The sequence below is a fragment of the Cuculus canorus genome, chromosome 1, assembly GCF_017976375.1.
Source record: "Cuculus canorus isolate bCucCan1 chromosome 1, bCucCan1.pri, whole genome shotgun sequence".
Lineage (NCBI taxonomy): Eukaryota > Metazoa > Chordata > Aves > Cuculiformes > Cuculidae > Cuculus > Cuculus canorus.
The window spans coordinates 90,465,043-90,487,622 of record NC_071401.1 but is presented as its reverse complement, the minus strand read 5'-3'; the positions used below and the strand labels follow the sequence as shown (position 1 = coordinate 90,487,622).

Here is a 22,580-nt window from a genome sequence, read left to right as displayed (position 1 = left end):
GCCATCTCATCTCCCAAGGCTCAAAGCAATGCCTCATTAAGGAAAGCTCTTTCCATTAGCTTATTTAACCATTATGAAAAGGTCGTATTAGGGAAAGTTCATTCTGTCTGTTCAGCAAAATGTGATAACCACCCTGGAAGGGGCAAAAAAAGGTAAGTTAGGATGTCAAAACTTTGTGCAAGGGATTCCTGGGTAACTATTATGGGAATAACTGGTGGAGAACTTAAGTTTATATGTAGCAGTTGATGCTATGGCTACAAACTGTGAAGTCCACAAGATTTTCTTATGTGTACTGCTGAATTGCGTGCTTTTTGATAAACACGATTAGACACAGGAAAAGCTTAAAGTTCTTTGTAAGAAAGTTCAGTCCGTTGTTTACTTGGGCAACCACCTGCAGTGGTGCTTTTAGGTAGTTAGATTTGTCAGACTCTAGTCTAGCACTTGACTAGAACCTAATCACACTACAGGCTGTGGTAGGTATTCATCTGCTGTGGTAGGTATTCATCTATTTATATTTAAGTATAAAATATTATTTCTGGTATCTGTCCATCTTCTGTTGATGTACCATTGTTGTTACCTGGTGAACTATAAAAGACAAAGCATGTTTTGCTAGCAGTAGGGGATTCGTGGATCACTTTCTTCCAACCTCTTGTTCCATAGCGGGAATCAGGACCTTTCAATGTTGCACAAGCTGTGTAGAAAACTGTTGGCAAAATCTCTGTAGGTTCTTTGAACATAACTCTGAAGGCTGTGGTAGGTATTCATCAGATCAAGTGCGTACCTTGAGCGAATCTCCTGATTGACCCTAATTATTGCTATGTGGTGTGCACCACAGGGCAGACTCAGAGCATATACATCAGATTGCTCTTTGCATGAGATGAAATGGGAAGACATGCTATAGGAGCTCACATTTTAGGCTCCAGTACCTAATGAGATGTTCACCTTGTATGGCTTAGTCTGAAATAAACTCCCTTTCATGCATATAGTGTGGATACTTGGTGTTAAGGTTACAACTGTTTCATTCTGCAGGTCTGCTGTTCTGCATTACTTGCTAATGCTGACACTGCAAACTTGCTTTCTTGGAGTATCTTTAGTTCTGCAGATTGAAGATAGTAACATGGAAAGAGTAAGCATTTCAATTTTGTGCTCTTCTTCTACGAAGGCACTGTCAAGAATAATTTACTCATTCATCCTGACCACAGATGTGCATCTCCATCCTCTATCCTCTCCTTGCCTACTTTTTCCTTTCATTTTCTTGTAGCATCAGGAGGTTACCAAAAGATCATCTTCTGTGTACTTGAGAACTCTAGTTAGCCTAGTTTTTTGAGAACTCTAGTTTTACTCCTTGGCTCTATCAAGGACAGGGATAATTTTAAAGATGTGTTTCCCCTCTGTAGCCGGTGACCATAGTGTCAGCCTCCAGCAAAACCAGCAAGATGTCAGTCACCACAGTGATACAAGTCTGGGTCAAACTCTGGTCCCTACAGTCCCAGAAGCTGCGAGGAGCAACCCACTGTTATGACTCCATCCTGTGTGTTTTTGGGCTATCTTACATGATCTCGGGAGCAAGGACTTAAGGACAGCTAGTGAGTGAGCGGAGGCTGTCTTATCAAGAGGTGAAGAACACTGGCAGAAGCCAAGTAGGGATGTGTGTACTGCCTAAGCAGGCAGCCTGAGCAGTGCGGTCTTACACAGCACTAGTAGTCCCCAAGGTAAACTTCGAGCGCTGCTTGTAGTATCATAAACCAGCAGACAGTTTGCTTTCTATTTACATGTCTTGTGCAGCAGCTAATGACAATGAATTAGGTCTCACGCATAATTTAGTCAATTGAGAAGGCTTTTCTTCTTCAGAAGTTACTATTCTATATGTAAACAATCTGGGTGATTTTGGCATACTTCCCACTGGCACAATTTCCTTCTCCATAGCACAACTGACAGCTGTAGCTATGTAGGTCTGTTACTTAAAAATAAAAAGCCATATTGTTTCACTGCCCCTTTCCAGAATGGGAGTAGCTTGCCTTTGTGTTTTGTCTCAATTCTGTAGCAGCTACTTTGCAGAATGCACTGATTCAACGGTAAAGTTTACATGGTTATAAAAGTTTGCTGAGCACTGTCATGGTGGCTTGAGGACCTTCCTTTGGTTTTCCTTTACAGAGAAACATGCCTTGATTCACTTGCAAAGCCCTGTTATGTTTGGAAATCAGTCATCATTCAACTAGGCTTCAATTTCCTGAGGAAATTGCATTGATCTCATTACAGCTTCAATCGTTTCATTTTTTATAGCCATTTTGACTTAATATTATTTTCCTTCTGGGCTGATAACCTATTTTATCCTTGTAAACTTCTGTCACGTCTTAAGATTTTTGCTGACTTCTGAGATAATTTATTAAAATGTGATTGTTCATCTAACTGACTACTTTTTTTTTTCCTTAGGAACTGATTTGTGTCTAAAGCTTAGAATTTTGTAAAGTTGTGTGATCCTTGTTTAAAGATTTTTCTTGCTGATTGCAGGGGTCAGTAAAAGTGCACTGCAGAATGTTGGTACTTAAATCATTAATGTCTAGTATTCTTTTAAATAACCGATCCATGCATTTGTATTTTGTGCAACCTAGTCTGTCTTGTCAGTTTTCTGTTCCAACAACTTGCTTAAAAGTAATGCCAGCATGAAGTTCCTTAAAAACTGTATTTGCTCCTCAAACCATTGTCATGACCAGAACTTGAGATTGGAGTGCTGTAAGGGAACAGAAAGAGGAATGGGCATCAATATCTCAGTTTTCACTTTTTTAAGTTTCCACCATTTGACTCAGCTCAGCATGAGGGTGTTGGGGAGGAAAAATGCCTTTGTAGCCTCCTGCCTCCCAGACAGCTGGTCCTTATCTTGATGGTATAGTTCATATATAAAACATCAAATGAAGTCTGTCTGATTGATTGCACATGGCAAAAGCTGATCAAACAGCCAGTTCACACTATACATCCTGATTACCTGGATAGTTTGTGTATAAACTTTCTTGAGTGATAGATCTGTGTTTGAATGCATTAAATATTGGAGCAAGACACCTCTTTTGTTCCAATGTGAGTTAATTCTTTATGAGGCTAGCTTGACCAGAGATTGAATCAGTGAGTTATGCTAAATACTGAACACAAATGAAGAATGGAAAGAGTGTAAATTCCTTTATTTTATACCTTAGATACTTCTCTTTTTCTCTATACTTCCTTCACCTTTCCCCCCCCCAACTTTATATCAGAATGGTACAAATCTAACAGTAGTGTTTTTTCTTTCGTAACACTGATACTTTTATGAGCTGTTTGGCTCAAAGATTCTCCTGTGTGTATTTAGAGATGGAGGGAAGAAAGTTACTCAAAAATCTTATTCAAGCCATTCCGTTTGGGCTTCTTTGACATCTATGTTCTCAGCCTTTGATATCTCAGCCAGGGAATGGTTTATCCTGAGCTGTTTGTCAAGAAATGAAATGGTCTTTCTGGATATCAACAAAAAGCTGGCTGGCGTGTAAAGTGATTATACAGCATGCTGCGAAGTAGTGAGGTTCTTCTTCGTTTTTCAGTTGTTCAAATAGATAAAATGTTCACAAATGGTTGTTAGCTTTACAAGCTGATAGTATGTAGCCTGCGTGTCCGTGTGTGTGCACACTTACCTACTTGTATATGTGTGCTATGATGACAATAGGAATTTCTAGAGAGTCTCTGGGGCCTGGCTTGGTGGATATTTGAAAGTGACGCTGAGATATTCTCTGTATAAATCTGTAATTATTGCATGCAACTGGTTGAAAATAGCTGAAGATCAAGGAAAACGTGGAACAAAATGGGTAGGCATGGAATGAGGGCTTGGTGGCCCTGCTGGGGCATTGCTAGCTGCCATGAGAAGTAACCTTCTCTAGATGGATACTTGTGAGTCACCAGATACTGAGAAATCTGGTAAATCACGTGTTACTCCTTGATGTCAAGATCTGAGAATGATAGTCTGTTTATTAAGTTAACATCTTCTATTTGATCGTGTATTTTGAGCATTTACTTTTCTCGGGGGACTGAAAAAAATTAATTCTTTGCTTGAGAACATGCAAGATTTAGCAAAACAGATAAGCATTTCTCTTCTGAGACAACTGCTGCAGAATTTTGAAAAAATTTCCAGATGTAAACTCGTCTTTTTTTTCCCCACATTGCTGAATATGGAAGGCAGAACTCTTCTTCAGAGCAAACCTGTTAGGCATTATATTTGCTTTTATATCTCTTCATAACAGTAGTGCCTAAAAGGATGCTTTTAGTAAACTACCCATATAGTGCCTCAGCCAGTTCATTGTGCTAAACTTTGTTTTCTCTAATGCTACTGTGTGTTCTGTTGTAGTGCTATTTATCTTTCAGTTTTGTTTCTTTGCTCTCTCTGTTGTGTTTTGAAGCAGCCTTGGCTAGCAAATAGGAATGGACCTAAGCCAAAGGAGGCACTGAGGTTGAAAGTGAGATAATCTGCAATGCATGTGGTGAATGATGAGGAGAATGGAAATAATAATAACAATAGCAGTAATAATGCAATTAACTTTAACTCGTCAGTAGATCCTGGTGCCATAACAAAGGACATGAACAATGTGTTTGGGGTTTTTTTTAACCGACTGAAGCATACAAACATCTCATCCTTTCAAGGTGTTAATTGGGCATTGAATGGGTGTACTGCTTCGTGTGTAAGATATGACAAATCCATAAAATGAATGGAATACTGAGTAAATGATTGATACGAGAAAGACTTATTCTTTGAAATAGCTGAGTGCCCAGTTTTGTCAGTCTACAGTTTCATTGGAAACGTCATATGTAAAAATACAGCGGAAACTAAAAAAGGGCAGCCCTGTGCAAGGGCAGCACAGCTGTGGCTTCAGCGCTTGAGCCTGGGCACCACCTCAGTGGAGTTCCACCAAAATACAACAACTTGTGTTCGTGCCATGTTCAGCAGGGCTTGAGGTTATGGCACCACTACTTTGTTCTATTCATTCATAACTGGCCATGCTCTATATTGCTTAACGAGGTGCAATGCCTGGGACAAATGCGGGCTGAATGGTTTTAATGTTTTAAGAATTCTGCTTAATAAATACTGCTCCCTGCACTGTGGATGAATGATCTAGGAGTGCTGCCAGGGAGGAGAGATCACAGAAAGTTGGACTAGAGTTTATGCTGACATAAAGTCGCATTGACTCAAGGGGATGTTCATACTGACCTTAGTACAAGGTTACAGAACCAGCACTCAGACAGAAAAACTCATTGCCTCAGTTAGACAATGAAATGCTAACAGAAATAAATTATATTTGCCCATGGAGTACTGTATCCTAGGCAGAAATGTTATGTCCTTTGTACAAATATTTTAAGTAAATATACATTTTAAACAGATATGCAGATTGATAATGTCTTTGTTTTGTTCCTTGGGGTTTCTGAAACTGCAATTTAATTTTTTTTAAATTTTCTAATGTTGTAGGTGAGTGATACTCATTTTAATGGCATTCACTGCTGCAAGGTCGAACAGCTTAGGAAGAGAGACTATTTCCTCCTACATTCAAACTACTTCTATACAAAAATGTTGCTTTGATACCTCTCACTATACTGTTCAGCACATGGAGGAAGGCATTGAGAATAACCAAGAGTGACAACTTACAGGGATCCAGCTCTCCCACATTTTTAGATTCTGAACTATAAGTTTTGTACCTTTCTTCCATGAGGTTTACTCAGATATCTGAAGTACCTTTGTAGAGTTGGCCCTAATTAGAGAAGTTAAAAGGTTACCTTCACCCTGAAAGCATATGGATTTAGCTAAGGGGCTAGGTTAATAATAGGTATTGTTGGGTTGCAGTATCTTCTTGTCCTTGTGGCCCCTAGCTGTCAGCAGGCAGCTGTTGGAGCAATCTGAATGCTGTGTACCTTGTCTTGCAGAGGACCAAGAAAGCAATGAGACAGGAAAACTGCCTGTTGTCCTCTTGTGTGTGCTAACCATTTTTTATAGCACTGTGCCAACCTGATGTGAACATAGTTTCAGGCACTGTGCTCTTAGTTACCTCTTTTCTAGTGCTTCCATTACACATTACAATTGTGAGCATGACCCTTGAGTTTATAAAGGGACAGTATTGTTCACAAGAACAAAATCCCTTGACCTTACCATGATGTGAGGGAAGCTACAAAAAATGCCTGTATCACCTTAAGTCACCCAGACCCTGGGCCCATATTGGTTTTGCTTACAGTCCTTATTTGTAATGGCATTATTGTCTGAAGCCATTTTTTCAATTAAAACATTTTAGCTGGCTAATCATGAGTGACAGAGGTAAAGGTGACCAGCGCCAGGTTCAATCTCTCAATGGCAAAGCAGTAATCGGATTGTGTTCATTAGAGCAGTCAACACAAACAGAACCAAGGCTATTAAATTGCAGTTTCTAACACAGTAATGCAATAAAGAAACCATGGAAGATTTGAAGGAGAAAACCCACTGGTGCAAAATGACTGCTTAGCTGCAGATAAGTACATGCCTTTTCTCTGATGCTGCCCTCCATCTCTTCAGTATCACAGCAGTATGCAAACTGTGTTGCACCAATGGCACTGAATTTACAGGATGTTTTTGGGACGTGTCTTAAAAGGAGGTCAGAGAACCCTGAGTATAAACAAGAAGGCTTTTTATTTGAACTTTGAAGTAATTAAGTCTAAGCAGCAGCAAACAGGATTCTTCCATTAACTGATCTAATTTTCAGATGCTAGGAACTTGTCCAGAGGCTCTTACAGGTCAAAGGAGTATTTTTATGCATAGCCCAAAATTTGTCTCAGCTGCTTGGGGCGTATTCCTCTGTAATTTTTCCTACTACCCTAGGTCAAACACTGCAGTTGTACTGACCGTTAACAAAAGGGTTCTCCTGGAAAGGTCTATGGATTTAAGACAGTTGAAATTTGTTTCACTTGTTACAGTGCATCAGTTTTTTATTTACTATGTGCTTTTTGTATGTATTTATGAGAAGTGAAGTCAGTGATGGTAGGTAAGCAATACTGTATGCAGACAACTAATAGTGAGGGAAGTTGTATTCCCAATGTGATCCTGCAGCAATGCTGGCTTCTATAACTTTGTTTACGTTTTGACAGATTTGCCTTTCAGCAACTTAAGCTGATGCAACAGCAATGGTTGTGGTTCCAGCTCAGGTGGGGCTGAACTGTGACAGCAGTTTTTGTAAGGCTCATCACTTCATTAAGAAAAGAAATTAAATTCCTGGCCCCTCTGGTCAAAATGAGACTTAGACTCAAAATCAAGAAGATGAGTACAAATCTTGAGACTTCTAAAAAACCAGCTTCAAGATGTTAAATGTCCATGGACAAAGGTGGTCTGACTAATATTTTTGAATACTTATGTTAAGAAGTAAGTGAGTTCATTTACCTTAGTGACTCTGAACTCAACTCTTCTTTCTTTATATACACTAAATAATGGTATGTTTTCTTTTCTTGCTCTCAGTCTCATGCAACATTTTTACATCCTACAATTTCTTCATTAACCCCAGGGAAGGAGACTGTGCTTGTTCAGCAGGCTGAGTTGTTGTGCCGTTTCCAAAGTACGTTTTAATGAGACATGCCCATGTTGAGCCTCATGCTATCTATATGTACTTCCGTGGACCTCGTCAAGAGTGCTCAGGCTCAAACTCTGGTGCTGTGGGCTGCTCTGCCTGCTACCTCTGGGTTAAGGAGCATCTGTTACCTGACAGTCTTTGCAGACAGTGATTTAGATGTGGCTGAACAGGTTGAGAGCAAGGAAAAAGTCCTCAAGAAACTCAGTGGTTTTGGCTGTGTTTACAAGATATTTTGTGGCAGCCTCTGCTCATGCTGACACCCTAGAGCTCTCACATGGGTGACTGGAGGATGGCTTCATATGCAACTGCAGCATCTGCAAATACACTGGGAAAACCAGATGTTAGCTCTTGCCTAAACACAGGATGTCAAGGGGAATGCTGACAACTATTAACCAAGCTAGAGTAGAGCTTGTTCACAAACGTATGTCCAAGTTGTGGAGGCACAACAAAGGTAAAACCCAGCTGCTTGCCTCTTCTAAGTGTTGGATGTTTCTAATCTGCATGTACAGCCAATGTTTCTATGCAGAGCCCAAGCGTCTGGCATCTGTTACAGATATTAATCTCCCCTGAGCAGTACTTAGTAAACATATTTGTGGTGTCAAAATAAGTAAATAAAGAGGAGCAGAGAGACATATTAGCAAATATCATGAATCTGGGGAAACCCAGGTGTGAGATGTGCAAGTTCTGCAGTAAGACCTGAAAGTAAGTACAGTACAAGTATGATGGCTGCCTTTCCTCCTGCTCAACTCACAATTTTAGTTGGAAAGAGAAATTTTTGAGGTGTTAAAGTGAACAGATTTGAAAGTGATCTTAAAAGCTATTAAATGAATGCCAGTGGCTTAGAGGCTTTTCCTTTGCCCCCTGCATCAATTAAAATTAAGAATTTGTACATTTTGTTGCTATTATATATATAAGAGAAAATAAATTGTTTAGTGTCTTGGAAGGGAGATAAGCATGGAGGAACATGACAAAATAGTGAATAATACAGAGAAGATACATCAGGAACTGCTGCAATGCCTTCAGAAATAAATTTTATCTACAGCTTTATAATCTCTCCCTTTCCAAATCACCCACCCTGTCCACTGTACACACTGGGGCACTGCGTGTAGCCTAAGGGAAAAATAAAATTTTACTGATAGGCTGGCTATTGTGTATTGCTTGTTTATCCATCCAGAGTATGACAGAAGTATCCTATGAAGAAAAAAAAAAAAGCCTAAATGGAAGAAGACACAAGTATCATTTAGAGATGCGTTATAGATGCAACTTCCAATCATGTCTTTTCCAGTGAAATTTGTTGTGGGAATGCTAAGGTTAAAAGGTTGTTTCAGTAAATTTACTGATCCTACGTAGAATCAAATCGGTGGTACATAATTTTCATCAGTTTTAAAAAATTACTGTCAAATAGTTTTTTAAAGTCAGATGTGTTTGATTGTAGTGCTTCATTATAGCCTGTAATACATATGGGTGTGATGAAAATTGTGATTATTCTCACATTTGTCAATCCACATGTGAGCATGGATTCTGCCCCAGCACAGATTTTTCTCTTTATAAATTAATTAATTAATTAATTCCTAATTAGTTATTCTCTTAATATAAGAAATTGTTAATGTTAGGAGCTGAGGTTTTACTGAATCTGCTTAATCGAACAGCACAATTTAAGAAGTTTAGCAGGTACAGAGATACCAAATAAGAAAGACGTTGGAACTGAAGATGAAATAACTATTATTATAATTACATAAGAATTCTATGTGAATGCAGGGTGCTGCACGATGGAGAAATGATTTTTGTGGCTTGAACTTGGATTATAAAATTCTGGGGGAGGCAATCTCTCACCAGTATCTCTGAGTGGTTGCAGTCGGGTACCAGGTTGCTATGGTAATGGGTGAAGGCTTGCCTCTGAACACAATGGTATTTTCATTCTGGGGTTTCAAATAAGACCTATCATCTTTGCTTCTTTGTTGTTTGCATTAATTATCTGCCTATCAGCTCTGAGCAGAATTGCAGTTGAAGCTGCTTAACTGTATGTTTTCTGCTATATATGTATGGCTCTCTGTTGCCTCTTGAAGAAAGCTGACCTGCAACAGAGACTGGACCCGGTTACTGCCCTCTGCAAAGTGGTGGCAAAAGTAGTTGAGCCCTTATGTTGCAATTTGGATCTGATTCTGTTGATATGCTACCGGGCAGGAGGGAAAGGGACCACTGGGTGACAAAACATTTTGCACAAAATGGGAGTAATAACAGTATCAGTCACGATTTTGGACGAACTTTACATTTGATTGTGGCTGTTTGCCTCACTTGTGAGGAATGAAAGCAGTGTTAAAGATCTTTCTTTTGTTAGTGATGTGCAAGAAAGTGAGAGGTAAGCCAGAGGTAGTGCTGAAATTTGAAACTTGTGAAGGGTTAAACTTCTCCAGAAGAGATCTTGCATAGTGTATGACAGATTTTTTCCAGGCTTTGCTTCGCAGGCTTCATGCATGTTGTTGCAGTGATTGGAGTTTTAAGCACAGAGAGGCTTCTCTGACTCTTGCCCAGAAAAGAGGCTGTGGTTTGTAGGACTTTCCTGCAGCAATTTTTAGTTTCTGAAAAGCAAACCACAACCTCGTGCCCCAGTATTCATGTGCTAGTATTCATTTCCATTTTAATATGTTTTTGTTGCTGTTCCTGGCACGTTATCTGTCTTTGTATCACTTTGGTTCAGAGCTCTCTCTCTGCAAGATCCAGTCCTCTTGCTGTTATTTTATTATAGAAACAGTTGAAGAGTCCATTTGGGCTCTTGGGTGCAGCTCCAGAGAACAGGTACATGGTGATGTGGCAGTACTGTGATTCCAAATATGTGTGATACTAAAACCAGCAATATTCCCTCCTGTTAATATTGCACTGTAGTGTGTGGTATCTGTGACAGCAGTCTTGCCTTATCCTGTACTGTGAGTGCTATGAGACCTAATCTGGTACTTCACTGTGCCATCTGACTCTCTTGAGCCTTGGTCTTCCCTTCTTCCACCTTTTTCTCCAGTTACGCATTTGTGAGGAGGGAAAGGAGGAGCTAGAGGCTGCCCATGTTGCCTGCCTTTGTCAGCAATTATCTGCATAGTATTTCCAACAACTTTGGACTAGAAGAGAGTCATCATGTAGGTGAGAGAAGGGTGTGGACCACCAGCCCTTGAAAAGAACTAAGTGTTCAGGTGGTGCTTAGTTTAGGGACCCTGTAGACTCCAACTTCCACTATAGAGTCAAGTCTCAAAGACACATCCCACCCCCTGCAGAGGTATGATCCACTGGAGGGTGTCCATGGAGCAGTGAGATATTAATGAGCCTGATCATCCCCTCAACACTGGTTTGTATTTGTATCAGGAAAGGGTAAATTGCTATCCATCTCTAACAAGTATGTCTGTGAATGTAGGGGGGAAAAAAGGTGGTAGCTGCCCCAAAATAAAATGTAGGGAGTAAATAGGATGAAAGGTATATAAGGAAACAAGGAGATGGTGCCTGGGCTGAACGCTGTGAATGACCTGCATCTCAGTTGAGTCTAGACAACTGTCCTTTCACAAGCTTCTCTGTCTGTTCAACTCTTGGGAATAAACTGCCTTTGTTCTGAGCTGTACTGAAATGTTTATTCATTAGATTTTAATAAAGAAAGTCAAATCTCATGTTTCTTAAATAGTGTTGGTAACTGAATATTATTAATTGGTTAGTCAGTACCTGTTAGCATGAAAAGCCAACAGAAACCTGAAGTGACAACAGCCTTCAGATTATGTATTCATTCTGTAAATTATTAATAACCACTACTGATCCTCTCACAACTGATGAAATATTTGTCTTTTTTGAAGAGCAACATTTTTTTTTTCCTTCAACAGGGAAGCTATATTTATTTAGGAGATTTGTTGCCTTTTTTTCTTTCAGGAGCCAATCGATTTTTTCAAGTTGTTTGAAAGGGCGGTCCATGTTTGCATACCACGACCGTTTTCTGTATTTTGTTCTTCCTTGATATTTTCAAATATTTGTGAGTGTAGTCAAGGCCACTGATCCATCCAGATGTTTTTGCAGTATAATTTCCTCAATAAAGAACTAATGGAAAGACCTTTGTCAGTGTCATTACTGCTTTTCTCACCAATACTTATGTGAAAACCCAAGATAAATAAGACCTTAGAGCTAGAAATAAAAGCAGAGCAGTATGTTCTTTTAATGGAAACATCTGCTTTTCTTCAGAAATTGTCAAATCCTTTAGACAGATAGGTCTACACCATTGTCTCTTTTTTTTTTTTACAGATGGGGAAACAAAGAGCTAAAGCGATTCAACCAGCACAGTGCAGGAGATTCACTGTGGGGCTGAGAACAGGACCTGATTCTCCTGTCCCCAAGCCACTAGTTGATGACCAGGATGTTCTGTAGCACTTCTAGTAGCTCTCATTAGTATTCTTTCTCTATCTAGGGCTGCTACATTTTCTTCATTCAGTCCTGCCATGCTAGCTTTGGCCATCTGTTTTTCCTGCTAGCGCTCTTTTGCCATTCTTCCATGTCTGACTTATACTTGGAAGAATCTGCTTGGATGACTTCTTCTCAGAAACTGCATCTACTGAGACACAGAGAGGAAACTGATTGCCTTCTGATGGTGGTGACAAGGCAGAGTGCCAGAAGGGATAGCTAGATTATGACATATTAGTGTAGCTTATAGCTAGAAATTCATTCACGTGGCAAAATTAAGAACCTCAGTTTGTACAAAGCTCAGTTCTTGTGCTAAAGTAAAAGGCAGAGAAGATCTTAAGAAGTTGAGAGATTATGGACTGTGTTCCCTCCATGTAACTAAAATGAGGTGTTCCCTCCTGTACTCTCATTGTTCCCTCTCTTGATATCTCAGCTTCAGTAATTACAAGATGGAAATAAAAATGTATGAAGAGCATGGATGAGGAATGAAACAATTTTTGGGGGTAGACTTACTCATACTTTTTCTTCTTGTTGCCGCTCAAGCAGTCTTTCTGTCTCTTATGAGTCAGACCATGTGTTCTTCAGGAGAAAAAACCTGTGACCTATTGTGCAGGGACTTCACTAGTGTACTTCAGAATATTCAGAGCTGGAAAACAGACAGATATAACAAGCTTCAGGAAACGTTTGAAGAAAAGTCCTAATAAAACTTCACTTCTTGCCTTTTTTTTTGTTGAGGTTATAAAAGATGACACGCTGATGTTAGAAAACAGAAAGCTGTCCTTCCTGGCCTTTATGACTATCATAAGAAGTGCTGGCTTATGCACCAGAAGAGCTGAGCGTGTGATGAAAACTGTGCTCAGCCCATGCAAATTTGACCACAAGCTGTTTTAATATGTGGCTTCAGTTTCATTTCATGATTATTTGTTTTTTGGTTTTTTTTTAATTTCACCTCATTCCCCCGGCTAAGTGTTTGAATGAAAAATTCAGGATTTTGATGAATAGCTATGTGAATGTTTACATGTCAAGTCACAAAAGCCACGGGGTGCATATACAGAAGTATTCTTTAACTGGTTTTCTTTTCATCTTTTAGGTCTCTCAGCAGCCAAACTGCTGACTGAGTCAGGCTTGAATGTGGTGTTGCTGGAAGCCAATGACAGGGTTGGCGGAAGAACTTTCACTGTACGGGTAAGTATCTCCAAACCAATTAAACTACATATGCATGTGTATTATATACTGTACATATGTAAAATTACACAGGTGTGGTTTATGTATATATATATAGGTGCAGTGTTCATGTACTATGTGAATCATATACACAAATGTATTTATTTTTCTTTCCTTCTAGAGGAGCTACTTGATAGAAAATTTCTAGAGCATTAGCAGATGGTAAATTTCCTGATATTATGCCAGTAAGAGCAGGGAAAGACTGGCATGATGGTGGGGACAGAATATTTCTGTGTGATCTGCAGGCTCCAGAATCATCAGTCCTTTCCTCTGGAAATGAGAAAATTATTAGCTAAGTTTCAAAATCATTTCCTGGGGAGAGACATCTCTATGAAATGGAGAAATCTCTATGAAAAAGCACTCGTAAGGCCTATCATGCCACGAAGAGCCTTAAGCCGAAACGTAACAAGCCCCATGAGGACTAATTATAGGCTAGAGGAATGGCAGGGATAGCTGGGAACTAAAACCACCATATCTCCCTTGGCTCCTTCACCTGGGAGACCCCCTCCCACTAGTCATTAGAAAATCTTACCTGTACTACTTCCTAGTACAATGTGTTTAGAACTAGTTGTTGGGGAGATGCCTGACTGATCAAGAACCCCACAGATGTCTCTGACTCTGTCCATCTCTCTCTGCCTGTCAGGCTCTTTCCTGTCCTGTTTGTGAAGCCTGTAATGTAACAACAGGCCAGCTAAGCTGGTTATGAACTTCTTATCTGAAGTTCTCAGTAATTGCAACACCAGAGAACTGAAGTTTTCCACGGGGAGAGGAATCTTGGCCAAAATTCTCTAGGAGTGTTTCACTTAAACAATTCCTCTGGACTGCTTTTTCAACTTGTGTGCTATTCGCAAAGGTCTTATCTTCTCCCCCTCCTACCCTCCCCCCCCCTTTTGTGTGTTGTGTGTTATAAACTAGAATAAGCAAGTTAAATATGTGGACCTTGGAGGAGCTTATGTGGGGCCAACACAAAATCGTCTCCTGCGGTTAACTAAAGAATTAGGAATAGAGACCTATAAAGTGAATGAAGTTGAGCACCTGATACATCATGTCAAGGTAAGATGCTCTCAAGTATGCTGCTCTAGATAGGCAAGTTGTAGCGGTTTCCTTTCTCATTGTTTTCCCTCCATGGTACAGTGGAATATACCTGTTTAAGTACATATGATATGAGTTTCTTGGAAGAAAAACGAGTATGTTGGTAATGAAGAACTCACACAAATTACGACTTGCGTGCACATCTACATATGTACCCTGTAGATGCATCCCATTAGCTGATGCCTCGGTGAAGGTCTGAGCTCTTACTTAAAAGCTTTCAAAAAGCTTCATTGTCTATGAACAGTACAATTGTGACTCTTCTGTGTAGGTCAGGTCTCGTATAACCCACCCAAGGTATCTGAAAATCTCTCTGATTTGAAGTATCCTCAATCAGGCTGAATATTTCTCAGGATCAGCATCTTAAACCAGTGAGAATTATTATCCTGACTGAAAGAAATGTGAGGGTTTAAGTCTGTTTTTGCTGATGGGGAAACTAATCTGCAGAGTAGCAAAAGGCATTGTAATAGTAATTGTGAAATACACTGGAAGTCGAACCTTCTTGTGAAGGCAGATCTAAATGATCTGAAACAGGACAGCTATGGCAAAGCTGCCAGGAGTAGCCCACATATTCATAGCATTCTTACTATGCTTTCTCTAAAAGAGCATCTTTTCTCCTTTCCTGATATAGAACAGTGTTGCACTCCTACAGAAGGGAAACTTTCTGTGTTAGTCCTGAGGAAATTAACATTAAGTTTCATTATATGCTTATGAAAAGTGATTGTGCAATGACTGGCAAAATATTTATCAGATAGTATATGGCATTTGATCAAAGGTTAAAAAAACCCAAAACATTGACAGATTTAAAATAAGCAGTGGAGAAAAGTAGTTCTGCCATATGTTTTCTAATATCTTTTCCCACTCTATTATAATAAAAAAGGGTATTCTCAAAGTGATTTGCTATGGTTCACAGTTACTTCTGCTGTGGTAGAACTGACGGGTACATCCACACTGTTCTGTTTTGTGTGTCATTGGCATCATTCTTAAAACCAAATTTTCTGCTTGTTCACATTATTTAGCTTTCAGAGTCCCCTTAATAGCAATAGGAGGTCATGCCACGAAGGGGAAATTTCATGGTAGAAAACAATTGACATGGCCAGTCAGGACAACCAGCTTTCAAGACAACGTTGCTGTCCTACCATTGCAGCATTCCAAAAAGCTTCCAGAAGCCAAAGCTGAGGCTGATATGTGGACCTGATTTGTTTTCAGTAGCCAGTCAAGTGTGGTTGCTTATTTGGTAAGCCAAACCCCATTTTCCTTTAGGATGCCTAGGAAACAGCTTGGGGATTGATGCTCATTGAAATAGCCATTTGTTTTCCAACAGAATTTTAAGGTGAGAGAGACTGAGGGTGGCACAAAAGTCAAAGTTTGGGCTCTTGCCAAGAACAATCTATTTTTCTCTTGTCCACAAGTGTCTTATCCCATGAGAGCTGCCAGAGGCTGCGCATAGCGTTTTACCATCATCTGTGGATACCTTCTAGCCCAAGGTGGTAAGTGCTGGTGTGTGTCAAGGCTCTCAGCTTTCTTCCCTACTCCACACTGATGGGACTTGCTGGCATTCAGGGATGTATCCCAGGCTGGCAGAGAGGGGTTGGCTTTGTTGCCTTGCCTTTGTCTATATGTTGGTCATAGAAAAGGCCTTGAATTGGGATGCTAAGGCATTGAGGGACAACTCCAGGGAATCTATAGAGTAGTATGACTTCTATCCAGAAGTCCAGAGGTAAGGGAAGGCACTCTGCTCCTGGAGGCATTCAAGCCATCCAAGCCTGAAGATATGGGGTGCTTGGTACTTTGGTTAATGCCTGCGTCTGTGCAAACAGATTCTGGGGGACCTGTGATGAAGTCTAAGGGCCTGGACTTACTTTAGCACTCATTTGTCTGTGGTAAGACATACTGAGAGATGCTCATAGGCGAGGTGGTATGCCCTTACATGTGCAAGGGGGATGAAGCATCCATGGCAGTTTGATGCAGGCAGCTGTCTTGATCTGAGTGCTGGCAGGCATTTGTGAGATTGGCAGTACAGTTTATGCAGACCAATGGAAAAAAGCTGCCCCGGAAGGGACACTTGGTGGTTCCTACTCTGCCTGGGGCTTGGAACAGTGTCTACCTCATAGTTAGGTCAGTCAAGTGTTGAAAGTCTAAAAGGAAGGAGATATCACCTGCTGGCTGAAGTACTTCCAAGACATGCTGAGAGCCTGCAGGTTGGATTCAGACAAAGTTTGTAGACTCAGTCTCCTAGTGTGGCTGCCTATAGGAGAGCTTCTGAAGAGAGCAGGGAGGGAAGTGTGTGCCAGGACTTCTTGGTAGCCAAGCAGGGAGTAGAGGGAAGAAGCATTCCACAGTCAGTAGCTCCTTCTCTGGATTTCCTAATTTTGCTCATTTTAAATCTTTTGTTTCCTTTTTGCTTCTGTGTTTGTACAATGGTGGAAAAATATTATCATAGCTGAAGAATTACTCAAAGAACTGGAAGATGAACGGTGTATAGCCAATATAGACATTGCTTTGTGGCAAAATCAGTGTAACAATTTTCAGCACTTTGCATTTGATGTGGCTGTAATACATTCCTTAGATGTCTCTTACTTTCAGCCATGTGGCTTGCCCATGAGTTCCCTGAAAATGGACAGGGTTCTAGTATGCTCCCTGAAATTTAAGGGATGCTCTCAAGTCATAGGTCACAAATCAGGTTCCAAGATGCACAAAGGTCTATTGCCTCCATGTAAATTTAAATTCACGTGCTAACCCAAGATTTGTGACTGTGGCCAAATCTAATTAAATTCTGAGCCACAAAATTCTCTCTTAACTCAGAGAGGCAATGAAACCTAAAGTTTTTTAATTCTTCTCTTGCTACACAATCAGGCATCACAGTGCATCTTGTAAAATCAGCTGCTGTTTTCACATATACCCAAAGGCAAAATCAAGACTTTCATAGTTAATTAAATTCTTTTTAGAGGCTTTTTAATACAAGTAATATATTCAGCTTCTTTGTACTGCAAAATGAAAAGAATGCATTTTGTTGATATCTGGGTGGGTCTTTGCTAATTAGGCTTTATCAGCTTGATGGGGTTGTGTGGTTTTTACCCTTCAGTCTTTTTTAATGTCAGGTTCTACTGTGAGATTATTTTTAGTCTCGCTTATATTGTATGTGATAACTTCACGGAAACTCAAAATTATATTTCTTGCCCTACATTTTTTTTTCTTTCCCCCTACTTGTTAAGCAGCCTTTTCCATGGTCTTTGAAAGGAGATTAGTATGTTCTTTTCATTTGTATAAATGCTGGTTCATCAGCCTTAGTGAGAAAATTAGTATAGCTCTGCAAGCAGTGTTTGGTAAGCAAATTGCTGCCTGAACACCACTGCTTTTCAATAACATAACTGAAGTTAGGTTCATAAATCCAGATTTAAGAAGCAGAATTATCTGAGAGATCATAATCTCCTAACAGGGATATCACTGCATTGGTAAGCAGATGTAAAAACTTTAAAGAAGGTAACTTTTCGTTAGCTTCCCAAGAAAGGATTCAGGATAGGTAGATTTGCAACTTTTGACTGGTGCTGTTTATTTTCCTCACCAAAATGACAACTTTTGTCTTAGGAAAACAAACCAAAGTATATATAATCCACATTTTTTTTTACCTTTGCCATGTAATCAATCCATGGAAAGAAGTGTGGAAATATGAAAACATGTCAGTTATCATGACTGATTAAATATCAACATATTTTTATTGTTAATTCAAATTGCACTTCACTTTTTTGCAATTGCAATAGCCATGCAAATTTATTGCATTTTAAACCACAAATTTATCAGATATTACCAAACGTAACACAGGTTCCCTTGCTAAGTTGGCTAACTGGGAAACTGGTTTACTCTGCTACCCTAAATCTGTGGGAAGAAACCTTTCTTTGTGTGACTGGCTTGCCAAATTAATCTTTTTAAATTTGATTCCTTCTTATGCAGTCAGGATGATCTACCGTTTGTTCTGCTGTGGTGCCAGAAGAACACCCTCTATTCCCATTATTTGCTGATGGAGAGCTTGCATGAAAACCTGGCGATGTAGACTGGCAACAAGACTCCTCCTACTGGCTGCATTAGAGCAGCAAAGCCTGTTTCTCTAAATCCAGTTATTAGCCTGTGGTAGATGCTCCTACTGCCATTGATGCTCATTGCCATTTTTTTCTAGATGTTCTTTCCAACAGAACTTTCTGTGGTATAATGCTGTAATCCTTGCAGGAGTTCCCCCAGATGACAGCATCATTGCTAGATAGTGGTAGTAACGTTTATTCCTTTTAATCTCTGTATTGTCTCAGTGCAGACTGTGGATAGTGCTAACAGCTGGGTTAGGTAGCTCATTATTTTGACAGTGTATTGCACCTGAAGCATTCCCCCAGTGTTGGTAATTGAGATAACTCCTGCTAGTTGTTTCCTTAGCACCAAAAGGCAATCTTGGCATTGTGCACATCCGCATGGGAGCTTTCAGGTTGAAATGCCAGGTGAAACATGAAGCATCCCCTCCTTTCTCACTGGGCAGTGAACTGCTGACTATTCTTAACCTCAGTTCCCTCTAAAAGAATGGAGCAGCACTGGTTAGAGGTGTCCAAATGCATGTCATGCCCTCTTCAAGTTTAGCACAGCTTTCATATACAACTTTCATATACAATCAGCATCTCTGGGGAGAATGATAATACGAACCCAATCTGCAGCATATCACTGAAAGTGACTATTTAGTCCTATACATGCAGTACTTATAACTAGGACCAGAAATATGCACTAATGTTAGCAGGTTACGTACTGATCTACAATTCATCTGCAGAAAAAAAATTTAAAAGCCCTCTCGAGTGTCATTCATTTTCAGCACTATTGTGCTTATTAAAATGCAGTTTGCTGTGGTATTGTTCATGAATAAAAAATGTGATGGTCCCGTTGTATTGGGATTTAATTAGCAGCAGGATAAGTGACTACTATATCTACAATTATAGAATTCAGTGGTGTTTCTTGTGTGATATCAGTGATATATGCACTGAAGCTAAGCAGTATGATTTATTTAAGCTTTTGACCGGCTTCTCTGCAAATCTAAGGGCAGTATCTCCTGGCATAGTCCGTAGTATATAGCCTAACATCTTAAATGGTTTTTTGAATGACTAGATAAAAGTGCTTTCATTTTTCTCTGTATATCTTAATTAGAGTGCAGTCAGAGAATAAAAATAATGAAGTCTGTGAGACTGTCAGTTGCCATCTATTTAAGTGAGGCAAAATGGCATCACGTCTTATTTCTTCGCATTTGCTGACAATTTGTAAGCAAGAACTTGGGGAACTGAGAGGAGTACATCTGAATCTTTAAGAAGCTGGGCATCTGGTGTCTTGAAAAGGAAGCCAATTAGTTTCAAAGATGCTTAAATTACTACAGGACCGTGCTAGTTTCACATATCATTGCTGGAATGGAAGTCTATGTTATTTTAACTCTTTATTAGATACGAGAGTGCAGGCATTCCTGTCACAAGATGCCGTGCCATTACACACTCAGTGGCAGCCTCGAAAGTGAGTTTGAGGATTGAATAGGCTGAGGTTGGTGAGAGCATCCTCCAGACTCCCGCAGGGGATATCCGCTGCACTGTGAACGAAGAGCAGCCATTGGCAGCTGTATAGGAAAGGCTGATCTTGTTTCAGTATCATTGGACTTGCCCTGTAAATAAAAGGAACATCTTCCACTCTTTATGAAAATGTCCTTGCATTAATTGCAAGAAGGAAGTTCATAATTAGGACTTTTAATTTGAAAGATGGATAATATTTGTATTACAGCAGCCCAAAAGAAGCAAGATTATGTACAGCAAATCTACGACGTGATCTCTGTCAAAAGGGACTGCAAAGCAAGGTCTTGCAAGGGATGTTTATTGATCAAGAAAGCTGACTGGAAGACTGGCAGCTGTGACCTAACAGTTGCATGAAGATGAAAGTAGTAAGAAAAATGAGCTGAAAATAAAATACACATTTCTTAATTAAATTTGAGTGAAAATAAACTTCCTTAGTCTTAAGTCTCCCAGACGTTAGGGTCTGTTCTCTAGGAGATAAGGAAAAAGACCTGTGCTCCCACCTAGCTTATTTGATTCAGACTACTGGGAGAAAAGCTTCAATGGCATCTGATTATAAGAACTGGTTTTTGTTTCCCTGGAGAAGTTGATTGAGGTCTTCAGAAAAACAGAATTAGAAAAATGTACATTTCACACAGAAACAGCTGGCTGAGCATATTGGGTTTCACACATCTGTAAAAAAAAAAAATTATATAAGGTTTCATTTTTTTTTAGGTAAGAAATCTAAATGACCTGGATTAGCTTAAAACAAAACTAGTGACCCCAAACTTATCTGCTTTTAAGACAGTGTTTGAGTTGTGAGAGAGTGTGTGTGCCCTGTCTGCTCAGTTATGTTATCTATGGGCAGAGTTTGTTTGATGGCCTTCTCCCAAATGAAACTCTTTTCTCCTGTTTTCATTTAATTTTTTTTTTGCCATTTATCTGCTTTTGGGAGGGAAGGAAGGTTATTTTAAGACCAGTTCTAGGAATACTAAAATGTTTTTCTGAAGATTTCATCAACTTTGTTGGCGGGTTTAATTCAAGGGTTGAAAGCCACATGCAGGCCTAGTTTCAAAGAGTATAAAGAAACAGAATCCCTATAAATCTGTATTTCATAAGGCACCTAAGTGCCCTTTGTAAAGGTGTTTATTAGTATTCAACACCCCCAAAATCCAGTTCTATTAGGAAGGTGACTTGGTTAACTATATTCTCAGCTGATTGGAATAAATAATTAGATTTGCTTTTAAATTCAGAGCAGATCTTCAATTTCCCATTTTAAATCGCTTCAGTGTTGTTGTTTTTCTCATTCTGCTTTTTTTTTTCAGGCAAGAAAAGGGATTGCATGACTAATGTGGCAAATGGAAGATAGACTTTATTTCTATAATATGGCAGAAACAAACTGTTCCCAACTACCTCCTTTTCAGGATGCATGTTTCAACCCAATGTGTCTGGCTGTGCTACATTTAAAACAGAAATGCTTTTGCTGACCACATATCACAAAACAATGGCATCCACAGATGATGATCTCCAATTAGATATTGAAAGATATTGGAGCATATTTTGCCATGCCTTAGCTTTGCACCATTGGTTATCCAGATTTTCTTGTGCTGCATTTATATTTTCTAACCTATATATCTTTTTACTTTTAGGATATCTGTCAGTATTTTAATCAGCTGAGTGTATGAGCTCCTGAACAGTTTCTCAAAGAAAGGAACTTCAATGAAGCTCATCAGTGTTACAGTTTTCTAAGCAGGCCTGTATACCTTTCTCAGCTTGGTCCAGCTAGTGGCCATGTTTTATTGAGAATTATGATTACATAAGAGGCTCAGTCCCAAAGACATATATATTTTAAGATGCTATGGATTAAAAAAAAAAAAACAAACCAAACCACTCCCACAAACTGAACCAAAAAGAGAGTTTTCCACATGGCAGCAGACGAGAAACTGAGTGTCTGAGACAGATGTGGAGTGATGCTTTTCTGGTTCTGTGTTTTATATGAACGACTGTACTAGAGGGGGGTGTGATGTACCAGTGCTGTGAGTCAGCAGAGGGCACTACATGCCTGTTAAACCTATGTAGCTGTGAATTAACATGCAGAGTGACATCTTGGTGTTACTCTAGGGTTTACATCATTTAGCTGAGGGAATATCTGTGCTCCTTCAGTGATGCAGAGAATGCACCACACCATCTTGTTTCTTTTAATGAAAAACTGACCATTTTTATAAGATGTTGTCGTGGATGGAAATACTTTACACAGTTATGATTTATCAGCAATTAAGAATTTGTTGTTAATTTAAGGTAGATCAAAAAATTAGATCTTTACTAATACTAAATCTTAAACTAATTTAATATTTGGCAAAGTGATTGTATGAAATCTATTATAATCAAATCCGTGACTTAACTACATATTCTAAAATGACGAGTTTCACTCCTATTTACTACATGGTATAGTAAGTACTTATGCAAGTGCAGACATAACAATATATGTGTACGCAAAGATATATTAATATTTAAACATAGAGTATGAATAACTACAATTACGAAGATATGCATACATTTAAGTATACAGAAAGATAGGTGAAGGAGAATTATATATCTCAATTTTCCTCTTGAGACTGGTGAGAACAGTCACATCCAATGCATCAGCATTCCACAACAGGTGGTGGTTGAATCTCAAGGGGTCAGCTTTGCCTTGACC

General features: G+C 39.4%; 1 protein-coding gene across 2 annotated transcripts in view; it reads left to right on the top strand.

The window, feature by feature from the left end:
• Positions 1-22,580, top strand: part of LOC104059284 (amine oxidase [flavin-containing] B) — a 54,200-nt gene that overhangs the window by 5,676 nt on the left and 25,944 nt on the right. The window contains exons 1-3 of one of the 2 annotated variants that reach the window (XM_054056030.1): positions 10,617-10,721; positions 13,102-13,196; positions 14,151-14,288. In XM_054056030.1, the coding sequence (XP_053912005.1) occupies positions 10,646-10,721; positions 13,102-13,196; positions 14,151-14,288 (309 nt within the window). In that variant the 5' untranslated portion in view covers positions 10,617-10,645. Of the gene's footprint in view, positions 1-10,616; positions 10,722-13,101; positions 13,197-14,150; positions 14,289-22,580 lie in introns of those variants that run through there. The other variant, XM_054056031.1, reaches the window with a different exon arrangement.